We start from the raw sequence: 22,730 nt of genomic DNA on the forward strand, positions 1-22,730 counted from the left end.
ATAGCATTTCATCTCCTGATACATAAGGTTACAGTTCTTGTCACACTCCCAGATCCAGAGTTCAAAAATAAAAGTTGATACTCCAGAGCAGTGCTAAGAGTCTACTGCTCTGTCAGACGTGCCGGCTTCAGACGAGACTTTAAACCAAAGCTCTACCTGCTGTCTGAGACAGAAGTAAAGATGCCTTACCATTATTTCAAAAAGTGCAGGGGAACTAAGTATTTATCTGATTGTATAATCATTATTATATTGCTTTTTGTGGCAGTTGGTAGTGTACAAACCAGTTGCTGCTTTATGACAGTATAACAGTGATTATGCTTCAAAATGAATTTCATTAATGGTACAGCACCTTGAGACATCCAGTGATCATGAAAAATTTGTTCAAGGGCAATTTAGGAATGAACAATAAATGCAGATATCGCCAGTGATGCCTACATCCTGTGAAAGAATTTTTCTTTAAAAATGCAAGTCTTCCACTTCTTTGAAAGACCACACTGGGCAACAATCTGTGAGACTGTAAAGAAGATATTCCAACTTTTAACTGTAGAAGGTCTTATAGCTATTTGTATGTTCCTTGCAAGTTTGCTTTTCTACTCTATTTATCCATTCTTAGACAAACTCTTCATCCTCCTTTGTTGAATTCAAGTACTTTAGTATCAGCTACTGAAGGTAGACCCACACATGATGGTGTATGGGAATGAACAAGAGGTATTGGAAGACTGAAGGAAATTACAAGATAACAAGGGACAAGGCCAGAAGGGATGTAAAAATAAGGAAAGGAATGCTAAAGTCAAAACATTGCTTAATTGGAAGCCAATAATGCACAGGGCTGAAAGGGAAATTGGATTGCTGCAATTACTGAGGAGTCATTTTTTGGAATACTTCAAATTTATTGAGAGTAGAATTTAAAACATCAACCAGGAATCCTTTGCAAAAGTGGAGTCTAGAGGTAACAAAATCATAGTTGAGGGTTTCAGCAGCAGAGGTAACAGCAGACCAACTGAGGTCAGAGTCCCCTCAGAGCCAACAGGTCCCTTAGAGCAATCTTAAAGAAGTGTAAATGGTGACATTAGAAATTACATGAATATAAGGTCACCTTAGGATCAAATGTAAACAGACTGACTTATGTTACCAGGGATATCTTTAAGTTTCACCAATTGGGTCACTCATAGGTAGAGAGATAACACACCAGGCACACCTAGATCCTTTGAAATACACAAAAAGGAATAACAACTCCTCCACCACAGTTGAGTCTAAGGTACTTGTTTAACACCCAGACTGTACAAGGATCAAACTTCAATCATAAAGCAATAAAGCAAAAGGTTTCAGTCAATAAAGTAACATGGTAATTTATTTTTTGCTGTGCTGTTAACAGCTGTTCAAACTGGCAAAACAGCTGTTGCCAAAACAATCCCAATCTGCAAACATTTCGATGGCATCGTTACAATCCTTGAGCAGACTACTAATTTTATGTCACTAGATAGGAATCATTCATGTTTTCTTTCAAAATGTTAACAAATTGTGTGATCCCAGGCACTTACAAAGAAAATAAAGGCACACAATTCATAAATTTGTTTATACAAAGTTAGAGCACTAATACGATCTGAAACGTAAGTCATTACAGTCCTGAAGGATCACAGGCTATGCTGTCACTCGACAGAAATGCAATTGGGTTTAACCACAGAGTCACTGTGCCTCAGACAAGGGATGAGATTGAGATGGTGAAGCCATCCTCATGGTTACTCAGCCTTGGGAATTAGACCTGCATTGTTGGTATCGTTGTGCATTGCAAACCACCTATCCAGCCTCAACTGAGCCAGCAACCTCCCACCACCAATCTACAACATACATTCTAACATCCAAAATTAACCTGAGGTAAATATAGATATTGACCATGTGGTGAAACATCCCCAAGAGCACATTAAATAGCAAATGCAGTCAAGACAGATTGCACAGATTTCTCAGCCACTCCCTTGACATTAGTGACACCGTAGGCCATCAAACCTCATGAAACTTTCCAAGGAATTCCAATTTCTTTTTCAAATAGTGTGCTTTAGAATCCCCTCTAATGCTACTGCATCACAGACAGCTCAAGTTCTGATGGTCCACCTTCCTTTCCTGAGACTAAGCTCCCCTAGATTCTTGGAAACTGCACTCCAGCTTGAAGTAGTAGGAGTGAAAGTAAAACATGCAGCCATCGAGTATGTTCTGCCATTCAATAATATCATGGATGATCTGATAATCCTCAACTTCACTTTCCTGCTTTATCCTCACAATCCTTAATTATCTTGCTGATTAAAAGTCCAGCTCAGCCGAATATACTTAACAAGTTGGCTCCCCAGACCTCTGCAGTAAAGAATTCTACAGATTGAGACTGCCCTCTGAGAAATACATTTCTCCTCCATCTGTTTTAAATGGGTGACCCCTTTCTCCGAGATTGTGCCCTCTGGTCCCGGATTCTCACACAAGGGGGAAAAAGCCTCTCCACATCTACTCGGTCAAGTCCCCTAAGAATCTTCTAAGTTTCAGTAAGGTCCCCTGTCATTCTTCTCAACTCCAATGAGTATAGGTCCATCCTACTCAACCTCTCCTCATTAGAAAATCCCTCCATACCCAGAATCAATCTAGTGAACTTTCTGTGGACCAAAGCCAGTCTATCTTGCCATCCATAAAGGGATCAAAATTGTTCACAGTATTTCAGATAGTCTTGCTAGTTTTTTAATATAGAATCCCCAGTGTGGAAACAGGCCCTTCAGCCCAACAAGTCCTCACTGAACCTCTGAAGAGTGACCCACCCAGACCCATTGCCCCTACCCGATATTTACTCCAACTAATGCACCTAACCTACACATCCCTGAACACTATGAGCAATTTAGCTCCTTGTATAGTTTTAGCGAGAGCTCTCTATTTACACACTGCATTACTCTTCCTTCACATTCCAGCTTTTCACAAACAGTTAGCTTCACCAAGCTAGTGCTCCCCTTGATTTTCTTTCTACTGAGCTCTGGCCTAACTTAGTTGCACCAGGCCTAATCCTGCTTGTGGGCTTTCAACAACACCCTGCTAACTCTGGGCTCCACTGAATTCTTTAAAAGCATACAGCCTCTTCAGAGTCCTACAACTTCCAAAGTTTTCCTGAGACATAACCCCAACAGTAAGCTGCACCTCCTGGCTTCCCAGTTTTTTCCTGAGTCCCAAATGCTTTGAGTCTGCTACAGCAGCTGTTGTTCAGAATTAAGTCTCTTCTCCCTGCTAAAGTACCTGACCAACTAAGAACCTGAAGGTAATCATTTTGTCCTTTGGCTGCCTCCATCCAACTGACTTTTCAATAACACACCTCAACACTTTCCCATATCTTTTTGCATGACTTTTGCCCCAAGTTCTGAGACAGAATTGAATGTAACTAATATTTTAGAACAGTCAAATTAGCAAATCATTGGAACTCTCTGTTCCCTTTCTATTACCATTTTTGCTGAATGCTGGTTTACATAGCACATGTGAATACCTGAAATATAATTCACTAGATTATTACGAATACCTAACTACCATGCACGAAGAAATTAATTGTGAATGTTGTTTCAATTTTAGAGATAGCATCTTAATGTGTTTGATGGGTGAATTTGACAGTGGTACATCCAAAAGGATAAGAACTCTTGTTCTGCAGTGGGCAATATTTGACCCAGAAACTCTTGAGTTCAAGTCTCAACGCAGGACTTTATGGTTAAGGAAGATATGTTCATGATGTAATCAAACAGCTGGAATATCAAGCTGAAAATTCTGGTTATTCCAGATTATTGACACTAACCTGCAATAACCTACAACTAACCTGAAATACTTTCACCAATGGCATGTAGTCCCCAGTTTAAAAATATTGCACACTGAAAGCTGTAGACTAGTAGTTGTAGATGGCAAAGTCCTAGGGGATTTTAGGGCAGCTCTCCCATTACAGAGAGAGTGTGGAGGGGGTCCAGGGGGAACTGGCAATGAGTTTAACCTGAATCACCATGCCTCAAGTTAGATAGTAGGCTTGAAGGTGGGACCTTCACGGTAAACTCAGTCAGTGCACAACTGAATCAATGCTTTGGGTGTCACTCGGGATTGCAAACCAACTGTCCAGCTTGCCCTGCTGATAGCTGTAGATATTCCTAATAAACCTGTTTTGGCATGTGATGTCACATCTCTGGATCAGGTGAGAATTGAATCTTGGCCTTCTGGCCCAGTGCTGGGGACACTACCACTGCACCTGCAGAGCCCCATGACAGCAGTAATATTGCTGCTCTTCATCTTGCTCTATTTTTTGATGAGTCATTAAAAATAGAATTATACATTTTAACAGCCAAATGTTATTAAATTTTCATGAACTGTGTATTTTGGATTAATGGTGTGAATTCTGGACTATTGCCTGCAGAGTCTAACTCTCCCTCTGCTCCTTGCCATGTGATTTACAGATACAAAGGGAGAAAACTTGCGTAGGCAATGGAGCTGTCAGCTGACCAATGAGTGATGGTGGAGTGGATACGGAGAGCAAGGAGAGGATTCTCAGTAAATGCACTTCCTCCCTGATGGCCCTAAATCAGACACAATCTATCTTTCAATGAGGAACCATCTCTCCCCACCACAACCATCTGCATCCATGTGGGTTTACTTGTCTTTCTTCTCACGTGGGAAGCCTCTAGCTAAGTTAACACCAGTGGTAACAGGATGAGGCCCTGAAATGGGTCACTTAAGATATTCAAGTGGCGGGAGGGTAGAATAGGCTTTCCCACTGCAGACAGGATCAGGGTGAAGGCAAAAAGTTGATGGGGTCTCAATCCCTCATCCTCCCATTGGTTAATCCCCACCATCAAATAAGATTTCACCCCATATCTAAAAGGGGAATAACATTGCTAGAGGTACAGCAGGTCATTCAGCATCTGTAGAAATATAGTAAGGCTGTGTGAAGGAGATTTTTCAGATTTCTTTCTGGTCAGAGAAGCATTTGTTTGCTTTCAATTATAGTCCTGTCCTCAAAACCAAAACACTATGCATTTCAGCATCAGAAAGGATGGGAAAGGCAAAAACTTTCTGTGATTTGATCAGTTGTGCTTTAAGGGAATCTGCCTAGCAGTGTGGATAAAAAGTATGATATGACTGGAGAAATAGCCATTACAGGTCAAAAATAAAAACAGAAATGATAAAAACAGGTACTCAGCATGTCACTGGTATAAATAATTTTTAAAAAAAAATGTAATTACACTTGGTAAAAGTGTAATCGGTCGTACGATTTACACCCAGAATTTCAACTCACTCTGGGTGCAAGTAGGGTCACCTCAATTCGCTAGCACCTGTAGGAAAGGGAATGAGGTATGCAGATAATGTTTGTAATTACTAACCTCAAATCAAAATGCTGAGGAGAAACCTCAGGTACTAAGGCAACTACCTAGTTTCCAGGGAAGGGGTACAGTTGCCAGGGACACGTGGCAATAAGTTATAGGCATGCAGCTCATTATTTCCAAGTGGAATTCTCCTCAAGTACAAACAGAAACTGCTGGAGAAGCTCAAGGTAAACCTTTCTTCAGAACTATCACTGGACCTGAAATGTTAACTCTTCTTTCTCTTCATAGATACTGCCAGACCTGCTGAGTTTCTCCAGCAATTTCAGTTTTTATTTCAGATTTCCAGCATCAGCAGTTCCTTGTTTTGTCTCCTCAAGCATTGCTCCCAATCAAGAGTGTAGAACTGATCTATTGCTTCTGCAACTTGGCAGCACACAGTAATCATTCAAAAATGGAGGCAAATATTGCATGGCTGTAAGCTACATGGGATTTTTATGTACATTAAACTAATTTCCTTCCCAAACTGCCACTGATCGACTCAATTGTACGATCAATAATCTCTGTCTCTCTTAGTAAACTGTTACTTATTCCAGATTATTGACACATTACTCTATAATTCTTTCTTTACTCAAATCTGTTGTGTCATATTGGATTATGACTTAATTAGCAAAAAGATTCTCACTCTTCTCGATGTTTGAACTTTGACAAGGAGTGTCAGCAAGCAGTATGGGTGTCAGGGCAGGGTGGGGCTGAACAGCCATCAGATACCATCCATTAACCACATGTAAATAATTTTCAACATCAACCTTTAGATAATGAGTTGGAGGAACTGATTCCATTATCCTTCATGGCACAGAAGCAAGGTGATAACTTGTGTCATTTCTGACAATACTCCAGCTCAACCATCAACTACAAGTGACAGACATTTAGATTAGATTACTTACAGTGTGGAAACACCGACCCACCAAAGCACAACCCACCCAGACCCATTCCCCTACATTTACCCCTTCACCTAACACTACGGGCAATTTAGCATGGCCAATTCACCTAAACTGCACATTTTTGGATTGTGGGAGGAAACCGGAGCACCCGGAGGAAACCCACGCAGACACGGGAGAATGTGCAAACTCCACACAGTGTCGCCTGAGGTGGGAATTGAACCCAGGTCTCTGGCGCTGTGAGGCAGCAGTGCTAACCACTGTGCCACCATGCCACCCATTTAAGAGAATATTTCAGAATACACAGAACAAATGCATTCCAAAGAGTAAGAAAAATTCTAAAACATAGACCCACCAAATAGAACTTCTCAACGTCACATCAAACTTAAAAGATAAACCATTATCAAGTAAAAACATATGGGAGATCAGCAGATTGCACAGAACTTTAAAAAGAAGCAACAAATGACCAAAAAAAAAGTGAGGAAAAATAGAGCATGAGCAAAAGCCAGTCAGAAACCTATTTATTAGTAATATGTTGTTATATCCATGATCACTTAAAAAATGAAAAGTTGAGTGGTGGTCTGACAGAATATGAATTAGGAGAATTAGTAATGGAAACTAAAGATATGGTCAGTAAATTGACCAAGTGTTTTGCATCAGTCTTCACTACTGTGGATGCAAGTAACATCCAAGAAGCAGCGATAATGGATGGGAAAAAGGATGTCAGGAAAATCACTATTGCCTCAGAATTGGTGTTGCATAAATTGTTGAAGCTTTGAGTTGTCAAGTACCTGAGTCCTGATGGACTTCATCCTTGGATCCTAAAATAAGTGGCCAGTGAGAAAGTTGATAGCTGAAACATAAAATGAAATGTTACAGATAATGAGGGAGCTAGCTATCTCTCTTTCTCACAGAAAGTCACTTCTTGCAGAATTTTTGTGATTTGCCTTCTAGGACTATGCAAAAAAAGTTATAAACTGATTTTGAGACTAATCTGTATGCATTATTGGCCTAATGTGACCAATGTGACTGAAGGCTCATACCTCTGAAAGCAGTGATTTAGACACCTCTACCTTGCAGGTAAAAGAAAGGGAAACGATATTCTCTCATTCTGAGTTCTGCTGAAAGGAATTAGGATAAAAGAGTTTGAATCAACTTACAAAATCAAAAATCTCAAAATTAACATTTCAACTGCCATTTTCATCACTGCTGGTAGCCTGCAACCACCACACCACTCAACAATACACTCGACAGTGACCCCTGTATTGTTTTTAAATCAATTTATTGGACTCAAGTCTTTTTTTTTGTGTGTGTATCTATGTGTGTGTTGCACTTTTATTTTTTCTTATGTTTATTAATGATTCAACTCACTCTTTGCTATTCAAGAACACTCAGTTAAATTGGCTCCTTTTAAAACATAAGTGAATTTGGGTCTGGCAGAAAGGAGATGGGGTCCTTTTTAAAATTACTATTTTGTGACTAACTGAGTGGAGCTAGCAAAGAAACAAGGGGAGCCAGTCCACCTTAGGGGTTTTGAAGTGGCCTGTCTGGAACAAATTATCAAATTGGGGAATATCGCCTAGGAACTGTTCAGAACTCTAATGAGCTGCCCACCAGAAACAGGCAGAAAAAGGGCAGCTGGTGGAGGGATAGAAGAGGTCAGATATGTGACAGAAGATGTTTGGGCGACTTCAAATGGTAACCATTGATAGCTGTTTGCTACTGACCATCCTTTCCGAAGTCATGGGCAAGGGTGTTTAAGAATGAATCACAAAAGATGTAAGGTAGAATGGGCAAGGCTGGGGAGCAGTCCTATGCTTCCTGCATGAACAAAAGAAATATTACAATTTGTGTTTTTCTGTTGTCCCCAACGCCCTTCTCCATTTTGATCCTAGTTGAAGAACCTTCTCCCCATCTCTGTTCAATCACCTTGCACTGTTGGTTATAACAAGGTTAACTTAAAGCAAAAGGTCTGTACCTTCACGGAAAACTTTGAGTTCCAGTCCAGACATGTTTTAAAAAGGAAGCAATTTAACCAGAGTTTCTCAATTTAAAGAAAGTATGTTTATTAGTTACTAAAACATGGAGGAAAAATAAATTGCAACACACAAACACAATAAAAATGAGAAGTGAGTAAAAATATAACAGTTTAAAAAATAATATCAATCATTCTTTGATTTCTCTGTGTGGCGTAGATGGTGAAATGTTGCACCGCTAAGATGGGTGATTCCAGTGACATTGACACCGGACGTTAAGGAATGGTTTTTGGGATTCTGGGTTATGCAGATTAGCCAGAAGGCATTGTCACCTATCCTGTTTAACTGTGACTTTTGACTAGCGGCTTACTTTCTGCAATCAGTGAGAGAGATAGACTTTGTCTTTTTTTCTTTTCACCTACAAGCATGGGAGTGTCTTGTGGATGTTCTCAGCTGTGACCTTCACAGCACACTCTAATGCTAGAATCGCAGACTGCCACAGCAACACCAGATTAGCACACTATACGAGAACTACAGTTGATTTTTAAGCCCTTCTCTCGTGTATTTCTGGCAGGGATAAAACATTTTTCCCAGATTATTTTAGTTTACATTATGTGCAAAGTCGCAAAGGAGATGGCTCAGATTTTTGCATTGGAACACTTGCTTAAAAATGATGCTTTGAAAATCTTAGATACTATTCTCGCTGAAACATTTATGGTCTGTCACAAGAATGAGTGCAATTCACAAAATACTTTTTGCCATCTATTGAATTGCATTTTCTGCCATCTCTAGACTTTATGACCTTTTCTTTTAAATGAACCTGTCTTACTGAACTGTTCAGCTAACCCTAAGAAATTTGGGCAATGAACTGTTTGTATGACATGGTCAGAGAGGACCATAATTTTCTGTATGAATGCCAGAGGAGCACGCCTGCTTTTCTTGAAACTAAAAACTTTCTTTTAGCATGGTTGGATAGTATCAAGGTTTCCTCATAGGCCCCAATTTTGGGATTATTTAATGTAACCAAACTTCAAGTTGTATAAAGGTAAATGCTGGAAACCAGAAACATTCACAAATTGTGTCCAAATTGCACAACTGTGTTAGGTGGAGTCATCATTCACGTTTAGAAATCTAAGGGATAAAACAAGCAATGTTGATCCAAGTGTTATGAAGAGGTAATTAAGTTCCTCTGAAAATGTCCATCCACTGGCTTCCATTGGGTGAGTTAGTAAAATCAACTCATAGGTCTTTTGCTTGTGCAGTCTCTGCTTATTTCTGGCTGGGTGACTGCTTTGCAGAACCCCAGGTTCCGTCTGCAAAAATGATTCCGAGCTTCCAGTTGCCTGCCAATTCAACTCACATTGTGTTCCCACAGTAACTGACACAAGGTCAAAAATCACACAACACCAGGTTATCGTCCAACATCTTTATTTGTAAGTACAAGATTGTATTTTCAAATGAGCCTGTTGGACTATAACCTATTGTTGTGTGATTTTTGACTTTGTCTACCCCAGTCTAACACAAGCATCTCCATATCATTTCTGTCACACACCTGCCGCAGTGTTCCAAGAGCCTCAGCACAAGCTCAAAGATCAGCCTCAATGTTTCCAGTATAGTCTTTAGATTGAACATCGAGTTTAATGACTTTGGAGCCTGATTCCATTCTTCCATTTTGTTATACTCATTTCACACCCAGTCATGTTATGACATGGGTTGCTTTTAGCACAGCTCCCCATTTTTTCACTCTTAGCTCTTTTCACTGATTCAGCTTTGTCTCTGTCTTGGCCTGCTGTCCATAATCTCCTTGTTTACGTATTTTTTCATATCTCTTTCTCTCTGGGCTCTGTGTCCACCTATTCCTCCATTTTCCCCCTTCACCATCAACAACCTCATCTCCAACTTTGGTTCAGAATTAAATACCATTCTTTCATAGCTACGAACACTTCCGAAGAAGAGTCACTGGATTCAAAACGTATCTATGCTTTGTTCCCACAGGTGCTGCTCGACCTGCTTATCTTCAGCAGCAATTTCTGTTTTTAGAACATAGGACAACACAGCGCAGAACAGGCCCTTCGGCCCTCGATGTTGCGCTGATCCTATTCTCAGCTCGTCCCCCTACACTATCCCAAAATCATCCAAGTGCTTATCCAAGGATTGTTTAAATCTCCCTATTTTGTTTCTGCTTATTTCTCAGCTTGTTTTAAAGTTATTTCTCACTGTCATTCTCTATAAACATGCACCTTTCCAGCTTCTATCTTTACATCCATATCTCTTTCTGACATAGAGAGAATGCTTCCTCTTGTGGGGAAGAGCATGAAGGTCAAAAATTTAAGGTAGTCACCAAGAAATTCAGCAACTGATTTAGAAGATAATAAAAACAAAATACTGTGGACACTGGAGATCCGAAATAAAAACAGAAAGTGCTGGAAATACTCAGAATCTGTGGAGAGAGAAACAGAATTAACATTTCATGTCCAACAAATCCAATTCTTCTTCAGAATGAAACTTAGAAGTGGTAAGAATATAAAATTTGTTAGCATGACAGGTTGCGCAAGCAAGTCGAGATGAAATGAAAGAAAATTGGACAAAAATATGAGGAAAATAGTGAACAGATAGTTATAATGGCAGAATAAAGGAATGGCTCAAGTGAAGCATAAACATTGATTTGGACACTGACCGCGTTCTGTGGCCGCATTCTGCGCCATATATCCCATGTAATTTTTTTCTCTTCATTAATTTCAGGACACTTTAAAACTCACATATGCACTAATATAGAATTTAAATTTTGAGAAAATAATCATCAAAATATGGTATTGTTTCTTTCTTGTTCAGCTGTTGTCGAGTTCCAATACTTGGTGTAGACTTTGCAAAGTCACCACAACTTGTCTTTTGCAATAAATAATACATTAAATTTACAATAAGCAATTTGCTAATAACATGCATTGTCAACAATGAAGGTTATAAATATTTGTAATGTTCTTTTGTCACTGCTGTCTCAGTAGTTAATTTTACACTGATCATACAGTTGTCATGACATTTATTGCTCTGGTGTATTTCACAGTTGCTGGAAATTGGCTTGGCATTCACTATTAGTTTTTCAAAAGGCAATCTTTCATTTATCAATGGTTGTAATCCTGTGAGGAGGGCAGAATAAAGACTCAGGAGTCAGATTATTTTGACTTGGATGTTGTTTTGTTGAGCTGAAACAGGATTCAGGACCTACTGAGTATGGAAACTTTAAGTGTCATTCCCTGAGTGGGGTCTAATAAATGGCTGAAGCAGTATCAGAAATGCAGGAGGCATTTGACCTTAGAGTGAATGGCCAAGGAAGTATGTCATGCCTAATTTTTCATGAGCAATTGAGTGGGCCCTGAGCATAAGGTGGAGTGGGCTGAACTGAACCAGAAACATTGGTCTGGATCTTCGAGGAATTGAGGAGAATCTGTGGATCTTATGTGGGAGAAGGATACTGGTTCTACATTCCTAACTTGGCTCACTCCAGTGCTGGGCATACTAGACCCCAGGAATTTTCTTGGAATCAGGCCTACTTCTTGAAGACCCATATTTTATAACCCTTCAGAGGTGAAGATAACTTTAGAAGGTCTTATCCATACACTTCCAAACACAACAAAGGGCTTTCATACCCTCCCTGCCAACACATACTCCTGTACCACTGAATGGCCCACTCATAGCCAAGATCCTTTCCCCAGGGTAGGGGAGTCCAAAACAAGAGGTCATAGGTTTGATTTGAGAGGGGAAAAATTTAAAAGGGACCTAGGGGGCAACTTGTTCACAGAGAGGGTGGTGCATGTGTGGAATAAGCTGTCAGAGGAAGTGGTGGAGACTGGTACAGTTACAACATTGAAAAGACATTTGGATAGATTCAGAGAGTTTAGAGGGATATGGGCCAAATGTTGGCAAATGGGACCAGATTAATTTAGGATATCTGCTTGGCATGCATGAGCAGGACCAAATGGTCTGTTTCTGTGCTGTACATCTCTATGACTCTAAGAACCTTTCTGAAGCATTTCCACATGCTGTGGTACAATAGGGCTCATCTTTGTTCCTGTACAGAGTGTATGTGAGATGAATGGGCATGGAAGTGCCTTTTGTTGGTTTATATAAGTCTGAGAGACAAATGGGTTCAGTGGAGGATGATTGGTTACATAAAGGGTACTGGACCTAGTGTGGAAAGGCCTATGTTTCCACGGACAGAATAAGAGGCTAGCAGAGGTAATTGAGGACAGAGGTTGGCATGGATTGGAGGTGGGGAAATGGCTTAAAAGGACACGAGAGATAGAGGGCATAGTATTGATCAAAAGTCCCAGAGAATATAAGGGCTTTTTAACCAGCTCTCCGAACAGCCCAGGTGGCTGCCTTCAAACTGTTTCTGGGGAAGCAGACCTGGCTCCAACATATACCCATATAATCACATAGACCCCAAGCCCCCACACTGTCCTGCCCTGTGGATGCCAGAAGGAAAACCACACATCCTTCCAAGGCTTGCATACCAAGCCAGGCGGTGAACTGATAATATACTGAATTAAATATTAAATAAAAGCTGAAAGAACTGCAGATGCTGTAAATCAGAAACAAAACAGAAATTGCTGGAAAAGCTCAGTAAGTCTGACAGCATCTGTGGAGAGAAATCAGAGTCCACATTTCAGTTCAAGTAATCCTTCCTCAGAACTATTAAGTAATGCCTTATGGGTTGACTTCAGAAATTAAAAAAAGCAGACACACTACTAGACATGTAATACAGACTTTCTAATAGTGGGAGAGAGTTAGAGGAGCAGATATATAGGTAACACACTGACTGGAAAAACAACATGGCAATAATAGTTGGGGACTTCAATTACTCATTAATCAACTAGGATATAAACAATGTGAAAGGCAGAGGGCACATAATTCTTGAACTACACTCAAGAGATTTTTTTTTTTAGCCAGCATATAGCAAGCCCAACAAGATATAATTTGAAATTTAGTGTTCGGAAATGAAGCTGAGTAGGTGAAAGAAGTAGCAGCGGGTGGCAATTTTGGAGATAGTGATTAAAATACAGTTTAATGTAGCATCATTATGAAAAATGGCAAAGATAGGACATGACCACAACTTTTAAACAGGGGAAGGCAAATATTACAAAATTGAGATATGATTTAGCCCAAGTGGACTGGTTATCGCTACTTGAAGAAAAGTCAATGGCACATTATTGAGAAGAATTCAAAAATGAGATTCCATGGCACAACATCAACATGCCCCCACAAAGAAAAACAATGATACTGCCAAATCAAAGGTCCCCTGGCTATCCAGAAGCATACAGCGCAAGATGAAAAAGAAAAATAGAGAATGATAATCTCATAATAGTAACATTTCAAAAATCTTAGAGGGGTATAGAATGCACAGGGATAAAGTGAAAAAGGAATTTTGGATAGAAAAGAGCAAAAATGAAAAATTATTGGCTTTAAACAAGGATGTTTCCCTGTCTGCTCTATCCGAGCTCTTCATTATTTTGTGCACCTCAATTTAGTTACCACCTCCTCTATTTTAGAGGAAAACATCTAAGGGTGTTTTATCACTGCTTTAAGAACAAGATGATGAATAAGGAAAGGGACAGGATTATTAGAAATACACAGGTAACATGTAAATGGACATAGAAGGAGGCTCGGTTCTTATTGAGTACTTTGCTTTTGTCTTCACAGAAGAAGGAGACAATGCAGGCATTCTAGATAAATAAGAAAGATGTGAAATATACAATAAAATAAGCATAATAGGAAAGGAAATACTGGAGAGGAACTGACTTCCTCAAAAGTGGATAAATCACCAGAGCTAGAAGAATTTTGTCCAAAGCCATTGATAATGCAAGCAATACTGAGAGGTTGGATTAAATATTACTTAGAAAAGCATGTCTTAATCAAGTACAGTCAGTAAGGTTTTATTAAGGGAATGTTGTGCTTACTACATTAATTGAATTATTTGAAGAAGTAACAAGGAGAATTGATGAAGGTAGTACAGTGGATGTTGAAGACATGGATTTTAGCAAGACATTTGACAAGGTCCCATGTGGCTAATGGTCAAAGAAATTAAAGCCTATGGGATACAGTGCAAATTCTTTTGCACCAATGTGGCAAATTATTTCCAAAAACTGGAAATAAAGTGTTTATGGATGTGAATGGTAAATGGTTTCCAGGTGTATTCCACAGGACTCAGTGTTGGGTCCTTTGTTGATTGTGGTATGTGTTAATAACTTAAGCTTAAATGTGAAAGGAATAATTGGGAGATTTACAGATGACACACAAAAAAACCTCTAATGTTGACATTAAAGATGGTGGCTGTTGACTGCAGGATGGTATCATCGATTTGACTGAGTGAGCAGAAAAGTGGTCAATGGTATGTTAGGCATTGGGTGTGGGGAAGGAAGGGTGGAAACAAAGCATGGAAATACACCATTAACAGGAGAATTTGAGAAAGTTAAAGGAAAGGAGAGACCTTGGAGCATATGTCCACAGGTTTCCAAATGTGTGAGTACAGTTAGGTAAGGTAGCAACACAGATGCATAGGAGACCTTCCTTCAATGGACTTGGCATCAAAAACAAAAGCAGGAAGGTAATGCTGAAACTATACAAGACTCTGGTTAGGCCCTGGCTGGAATTTTGTGTACTGTTCTGGCCACCACATTGCAGGAAAGACATAATTGGTCTCAAGACGCACAGCAGAGATTTACAAGCCCGGGCTTGAAAATTGCAGCCAAGAGTCAAGATTGGATAAATTTGTGTTGTTTCCGTGAGAACAGAGAAGGTGGTGACTAAATTGAGGTGCATAAAATAATGAAGAGCTGAGATAGAGTGGGGAGGGATGACCTGTTGCCCCTCATAGAGAAGTAAATTTCCATGGGGCACAGATTTAATGGGATTGGTAGAAGGGTGAGAGGCAACAGGAGGAAAAACCTTACACCCAGATAGTGATGGGTGTCTGGAATTCACTTTGGGGTTTGAGGTTGATGAAATCCCTCAACTCATTTAAAGGAAGTTTGGAACAACACCTGGAGCACTGTAACCTGTAAAACAATGCACCAAGTGCTGGAAAATGGGGCGAGAATAGGCTGCTAGTTTATTCTGCTGGCATAGACATAAAGAGCCAAATGGCCTCTGCCTATACAGTATACAATTCTTAGAACATCATGTCCATTTTGAAATAAGCACAAAGCATAGGCATCAGATTAAGTCTAATGCTTTCTGTTGGAAATGTAGAGTTTTCTCACAGACAAAGATATTCATTTTGCTTTGGCATTGGAAGAGTATAGTAGCACACTGGAGTAATTGGACAGGAGAGAAAAGCTTGTAATTTTTATTAATAATTTGTGTCACATCTGTGAACAGAGTTTATGCTTTAGGTCAATGACCTTTCACCATAATTGACAATTTTATTGTGCATCCATTTAATTTGCATAATAAGGGAGCAGATGCCCACAATGAGAAAAAAAAATCAATAGAGAGAGTTCGGAAATAATTAGAATTCTGCAGTTTTGTTCCCATAATTTGGTAAAGATACAAATTAAATTTAAAACAAAACCTTTGAGAGGGAAATTTAACTTGAAGATAAGAATTTGGGAATTTGGTGGGGTTAACTGTGGAAATTGACAGATTGTAGATAAATTGGCTCTGACCCATCAACTTTTGCACTTAATTGCAGCACATTCAGCTGTGGGTGAACAACCCCTTAAGGAAAGATGTTAATAGCTCAGTAAGAGCAAAGCTACTATGTTTTGTTTTAAGATTTACCATTGCTGCATGGTTTCCTTGAACTCAGATGTGAAGGGAGCGGTACAATGGCTCAGTGGTTAGCACTGCTGCCTCACAGTGCCAGGGACTGGGTTCAATTCCACCCTCTGGTGACTGTCTGTGTGGAGTTTACACATTCTCCCCATGTCTGCGTGGGTTTCCTCTGAGTGCTCTGGTTTCCTCCCACAGTCCAAAGATGTGCAGGTTAGGTGCATGGGCCAAACTAAATTGCCCCATAGTGTCCAGGGATGTACAGGTTTGATGATGTAGCCATGATAAAAAGTACGGGGTGCTCTTCAGAGGATCAGTTCAGACTTGATAGGCTAAATGGCCTCTTTCTGCACTGCATGGACTCTATGTTTCCAACACAGCAAGAATTAAGGGGGGCTGAAGAAATGTCACTCAAAAATAGCTTACCAAAAGCTTACCTTCCTAAGTGTGGGATAGGTTTTTGATCTATTGTTCTGAGATAATATTTCCACTACTTCATGAGGCTATTTCACTACTTTGCCAACTAGTTTCAAAGACTGTCTGTCTAATTGTCACTTTGAAGCTGGAATCTCTCATAGGATCTGAGCTATAGGAAGAGGCTGAACAGGCTGGGGCTGTTTTCCCTGGAGCATCAGAGGCTGAGGGGTTTGCAACATTTAAGAGGCATTTGGATGGATATATGAATAGGAAGGGTTTGGAGGGATATGGGCCAGGTGCTGGCAGGTGGGACTAGATTGGGTTGGGATATCTGGTCGGCATGGACGGATTGGACCAAAGGGTCTGTTTCCATGCTGTACATCTCTATGCCTCTATGACTCTATTTGTATAGGTGCCACTTATGCTGTATTTTCTTCAAGCTCTGGTGAGGGCCAAGATGATAAGCAGGATCAACAACAATGTCAGCACCAAAAATATGACAAGAGAAGCAGCAGTATGCTGCACATAGATATAATACAGAAATCAGGACACAGTGGAATGTATCACTGTACTCACTTTTCTTGTTCTAATTAAGTCACTAAACCATCTTTGCACTGACTACAGGAATGCCCAACTACATAAAGTAAAAAGTGAAAACAAAACTGCAAATGCTGTAAATCAGATATAAAAACAGAAATTGCTGGAAAAGCTCAGGTCTGGCAGCATCTGTGGAGAGAGAGCAAAGTTAACATTTCCAGTCGAGTTTTGAGGAAGGTGTGGGTGAGTGTTACAAACACTCTCTGACTTCACTTACATCCACATACCTACTTGCAACAATGCATGTTGGACAACGATGAAGAATGGGAAATCTAGTTGATCTTCTCTCATGAAGTATCACTGGAATCAACTGAAATGCCCAAACCTTGCACTCCTGGCTGAGAATTCCTCATTTGTTACATGGTCTCAGCACTGATCCCAATGCAGACTTTGTGCTCCATAATGCTTAGGTGGTTATAGATGAGGCATCCATAATCACCCAAATATTAAACAAACGTTGTAAACTTTTTTTTTAAAAATCATTCAATTGACTTTATTTCAGGAACTGAACTGACCCAAAGTTATTTGATTATTAATATGGATTCTGCCAGGGAAAATTAACTTGGTTCTTCATTGAGAACTGTAAGATCTCCACATTATACCAGAATAGCTTATTTAGAAATGGCATTAAGAAATAAAACTACTTTGCTATTATGTTTTACTGAGACATCAGTAATTTTCTTCATTTTATTGTCTCGATTTTGTTCTGTGAACTCTCGAAGACAAGGTCCTTTTAAGAATTTTGTTAAATTGCAACAATATAAGTCAGTGTCCAGACGCCTAACCTGTGTCTGGATGCAATATACTGGGTTTCTTTGCGCAGTTCTCAATAATTTTCATTACCATATCGCATGTCAATGGGTTCAGTGTTGAATCCACTGCTAAGAGTTTATGAAAGTGCGTCCCTCTGTCTCTCCGATGGCGCTCGACTCCCAGGGCTGAGTGAGATCATTCCTGGGCAGAACGACTGCTCACTAACAGGGGAAAATTTCCGGAAACTTTCTCACAAATACGAACATTTAAAAGGCGCTTTACTCCAGACGCACCGTCCGAACACAACGAAGACAGAGCTGAATGGAAATAGACTTTTTTTTCGGAAACTGACAATGCCCTTCCCCCACTTGTTATTGATACTGCTGGGTCCATAGTCTCTCACAACCGAAGCTTACAAACTCCGCGAACAGCAACAATACAACGTCCCACTAATAAATAGAAACACGTTCAAGAAAAGTGAAAACGCGATGTAGTTCTCAAGTTAGTCATCTTCCTGGTCCCCTACCTTATGCCTGAATTCTCTGGCCACCTTTTTCTCCATTCTGACGGGCTGGATGCGACGGGAACAAGGAATGACCGGCCCCTTTTCCTCTGGGTGTGGAGAGCTCGCACAGCAACCAGTTAACGACACCCAGACAGGGCGAGATAACGAAACAAACTTTAGACATGATTTGTGTCTGTGTGAAGTATCACCATTCACATGTCTGCTTCTGCCGCTACTGCATTGGTTTACGTGAAGTTGCTAAAATATTCACGTACATTTATAAAGCTGTTCAGTTTTTTTTATTTAAAGGACTCCCATTCTGCAAGGCAAAGAAATACAATCCAAATAAATCCGATGTATATAATATTTAGATGTATGGTTTAAGGTGTCTTCATTGTTTTTTCCTGTGTTTATTTCAGAGTTCCCTGAGCAAAATACCACAGACCTGGTTTAAAAGAAAGAAAACTCATTAATCAGTCTTTTTAGAGACATTATGATACATCTCCACCAATTGGGAGATTTGAACCTGGATATTCTGGCCCAGGGTTAGGAACGTCATTCAACCCTCATAAGACCCCAAGCATAGTTCTGGCACAGGGAGGTAGGTGGGACTTGAATTCAGATATTTTGACCCAAAGATAGTAACACAACTTCAAGCCTTAAGTTCCAATATCTTATGTGCTGAGATTTGAACTCTATCCCCGGAGTTTTAGCATGGAGCTCTGAATTATTCAGCTAATGACCTTCCCTCCACAGCACCATCTCCCCAGATTTTTAACGAACATTTTCAAATGTATTATGACATACCTCTGTGGACTTGAACCCAAACCTTCAATTCCAGAGGTGGGGACTCTATCACTTTCCTATGAGATCTCAGTCCATGAGACTGCTATGATTGCTGCATATGACCATTAATGAATAGATGAATGAAAGCAATGTGAGCATTTAATTTCTTTGATTTTCCTACTCTTTCTGTGGGGGTGGGGAGTCTTGGCTTCTGTTTTGGTACCTCCTGAAACCATTATATTTAAAATCAGAAACTTGGCATCTGACAGAATCACAAGCACCAATTTATATTGCATCCCGTGTGGCACAGCATTACCCTTTTAAGATTCACCAAGATTTAGCTTCAGTTTATCAAAATATATAATATCAATGGCAAAGGATAATAAGCACAAATACAATGTTTTACAATAGTTTTGCAATACATTTTGCAGTCAGTGATGAAGGAAAGAGGTGCAATGATCTCCTTGGCTTTTTTCCTCTCTCACCCTGCACTTGATTCTTGTGTTGTTGTCTGGGGAATCCTTGTATGCAGCTGTATCAAGATGTCATCAAGCTGTCTTAACAGCCAAAGAATTCTCTCAATGAAAAGCACTTCCATAAAATCACTTTTAAAAAAAATTATGAACAAAAAATAAAGATTGGCATGTACACATGGGGTGAAGATAATATGCTGAAATATCATGAAAATATGTTTAAAGTATTATTTCTGGAATTTGGTTTCAAAACAACAAAAGTTAATCATAAAAGAGAAATTTTGCAACACTCCACAAATATGTTTATGAATTGGGACATTCTCACCATATCCACGTAGTTCATTGATTGCTAGCTATGGTTTGCATCTGACATAGTATGCACAGGTCATCCTGTGACAGGAAAGTGAGTGACAAGTCACAGCTTTCGGATTTCCTATTAATATGACAGATTTCTAAATTCTGACATTAGGGTCAGTTTGTTTGAGCTCCAGCACCTGATGTGAAAAATAGAATCCCTTGTGAATCTGTGCTGAGGCCTCAACTATTTCCAATCTTGATCAATGTCTTGGATAACTGGACTGAATGTATGGCAACTCAACTTCTGAATAGAGAAGGTAAGTCGGAAAGTAAATTGTGAAGAGGACACACTCATTGCTGCTGAAGGCTCTGGAGGCCACATTATTGAATGTGCATAAGGCAGAGACAAGATATGTTCTTGATTAATAAGGAGATCAAAGGTTATGGTGAGAAGACAGGAGAATGGGATTGGGAAACATATCAGCCATGATTGAATGTTGGAGCAGACTCGATGGGCCAAATGACTTTATTCTGCTCCTTCATCTTATGGTTTTGACTAACAAGGAAGTGAACAGATGTCATAGGTAGACAGGAAAGTGAAGTTAAGGTCAAATCAGATCAGCCATAATCCCATTGAATCGAGTGTTATTTAGCAGCTGATATTGATACTGGACAAGTCAGATCTCACATTGAAACCTAATTTGATGCTCACTATTCTTTCTTTAAACTACAGAGGTCAGTTACTGAACACATTCAGAAGATCTTGCAAGTGGATTTTTATCACAAAGAATTAAACATTTCATAGACAAGTAAAAATATGAACTACATTACATGAGATAAAAAGGTTTTCATTACAAACACTAGAAAAATAATGATACTCAATATTCTTTTTAGCACACCAATATTTTTTACAAACGTCAAATCCCAGCAAAGTTTTAATATTATCTCCACTCTAAGGCTTCTTGCTCAGGCTGGCACAGCTGCAGCCAGTTTCCTTCTGGCAAGCTCCTGCACATTCATCTAGTGTTTATCTTCAGATGGGATCTTCCTGGAAGCACCTAAATCATAGTGCAAACCAAACTCACTATTACTTTAACTTCAGAAAAAAACACGTGAGATCCTAAACTCAGTTTCCGGCAGCATTGCAGAATTACCTACCAGAAACTCTCCTGTTTTCACTCTCTGGTACAATCACACACTGACTAATATTTTGATTTGCTGTCTGTGTGTCCCCTTGGATACCAGTTACTATATAACTATGTTTTTTTGTTAACACACTTAACTACCAAACTCCATCCCTTCAGCCATGGTTATAAAAGTATATTAAAAATCTGTGTATACAAATAGATCTCCTGATCTCCTGGGGTACCAAGTCTACAAAAGCAACTCTAAACATGAGCCTAAGGCTAAGTAATAATTGTTGGCCAAGCCAAGAACGCTCACATCCTGTGAATGAATAACAAAAGTATCACCAAAAAAATCCCATAGCTGGGTCTAACACCATGACCTGGGAACTGCCTCACAGTATTTTAAGGAACAATTTCAGCTTTACATTATATTTGTTTGTTTTCCGATCATGTTTTGTTAAGTTCTTTTCTGCTCAATGGAATTGTTGCTTAAGAACTTATTCTATATAAAATTGAAGATATTTCTGTACTCATTTTAACTTGTTTTGATGAAAATCATAATATAAAATTATTTACTATTTTACACAATTTCATTTTTGTATGAATGGAAAAATGCATTATTGCATTTGAGTGTAAAACCATATAAATTTCATACGCCAATATCCTAGCCACATATTATGTACTGCACAACACCACCTAGTGGAAATTAAGTTGATAAAGCAACATCTGAAGACGTCATTACCTGAAATCTTTGTGATAGAGACATGCAATAGATAGCATTTTACTGAAGACATTTTAACAAAAATGTAATATACAATTCAATAAAAAATATATCAGGGCTTCCAGTTAAACGTAGTGTACTTTTAACCCTACCATTCTGGCAAAAACTGGGTATGAAAGCAGTTAATATTGCTAAGGTTATTGTTAGACTGACTGCTTGAAATTTTAACTTGCTCAGATTCTTTTCATTGTAAGAAAACTGGGTTCAATGATAATGTTGGAATTTGATTGCAACTTTAAGTCAGTAGTCTGCACACTAGCAGGAGTAAGTTTAGTAGAGAATAGATTCAGGACCAAAATATTCTGAAAAGATAAATTTTGACAATGGTTCAGAAATTTCAATGGCCAGATAATTATTTCTGCAAAATAGATTGAAGCTGTACACCACAGGATAGCTCAAAAGGGTGGTGACATCTGATATTATGTGAGAAGAGAGTACTGATTGGTTTGCAAGTGGACTCTGATTAGAGGCATTGCCATTCGAGAATGCACCAGCTATGTGTTGACTGACAGTTAACTGCCAAGATTTGTTTAAAGTTAAAGTATTTGGCACTGACTGTTCAGGGTATTATTCTGAGGAGTGAATCAGGGAAAACTGTTACCTGTTTTAATTTGCAACAGGTACACATATATACATGTTCTCTCTGTCTGCAAATAACATGATTTTGTACTTTAATTTTCTTTGAGTAATACTCAATTTCTTACCATCAAATGACAATAAAAACATTCTTTGAAAATTTCATGCATGATATCAATGGCTAATAAATTAAACATTATACGAGACATACTTGTATACTCATTTCCCTTCAAATAAGAAAGGTGATAAGTAAAGAAACTTTCCCAATACTTTGTAGTGCTTAATTAATAATCAGTCACAACTTTCAGAACTTTTTCAAGTTAGCAATTAGCTAACTAAACTAAAATGAAGCTTTCTTTTATTTAATAAGGTAGAGAATAAACAGAATTAGCATTATAAAGCTAATGTTTTAAACAATATGC

At 39.1% G+C, this 22,730-nt stretch overlaps 1 protein-coding gene across 1 annotated transcript in view; it reads right to left on the reverse strand.

Moving 5' to 3' along the window:
* ush1c (Usher syndrome 1C) overlaps positions 1 to 18,669 on the reverse strand; it is a 210,427-nt gene extending 191,758 nt beyond the window's left edge. Inside the window, exon 1 of the mRNA XM_043705961.1 lies at positions 18,290 to 18,669. Coding sequence (XP_043561896.1) covers positions 18,290 to 18,325 — 36 coding nt within the window. The 5' untranslated portion in view covers positions 18,326 to 18,669. The remainder of the gene's footprint in view (positions 1 to 18,289) is intronic.
* Between the last annotated feature and the right edge of the window lie 4,061 nt (positions 18,670 to 22,730).

This window comes from Chiloscyllium plagiosum, chromosome 16 (genome assembly GCF_004010195.1).
Source record: "Chiloscyllium plagiosum isolate BGI_BamShark_2017 chromosome 16, ASM401019v2, whole genome shotgun sequence".
Lineage (NCBI taxonomy): Eukaryota > Metazoa > Chordata > Chondrichthyes > Orectolobiformes > Hemiscylliidae > Chiloscyllium > Chiloscyllium plagiosum.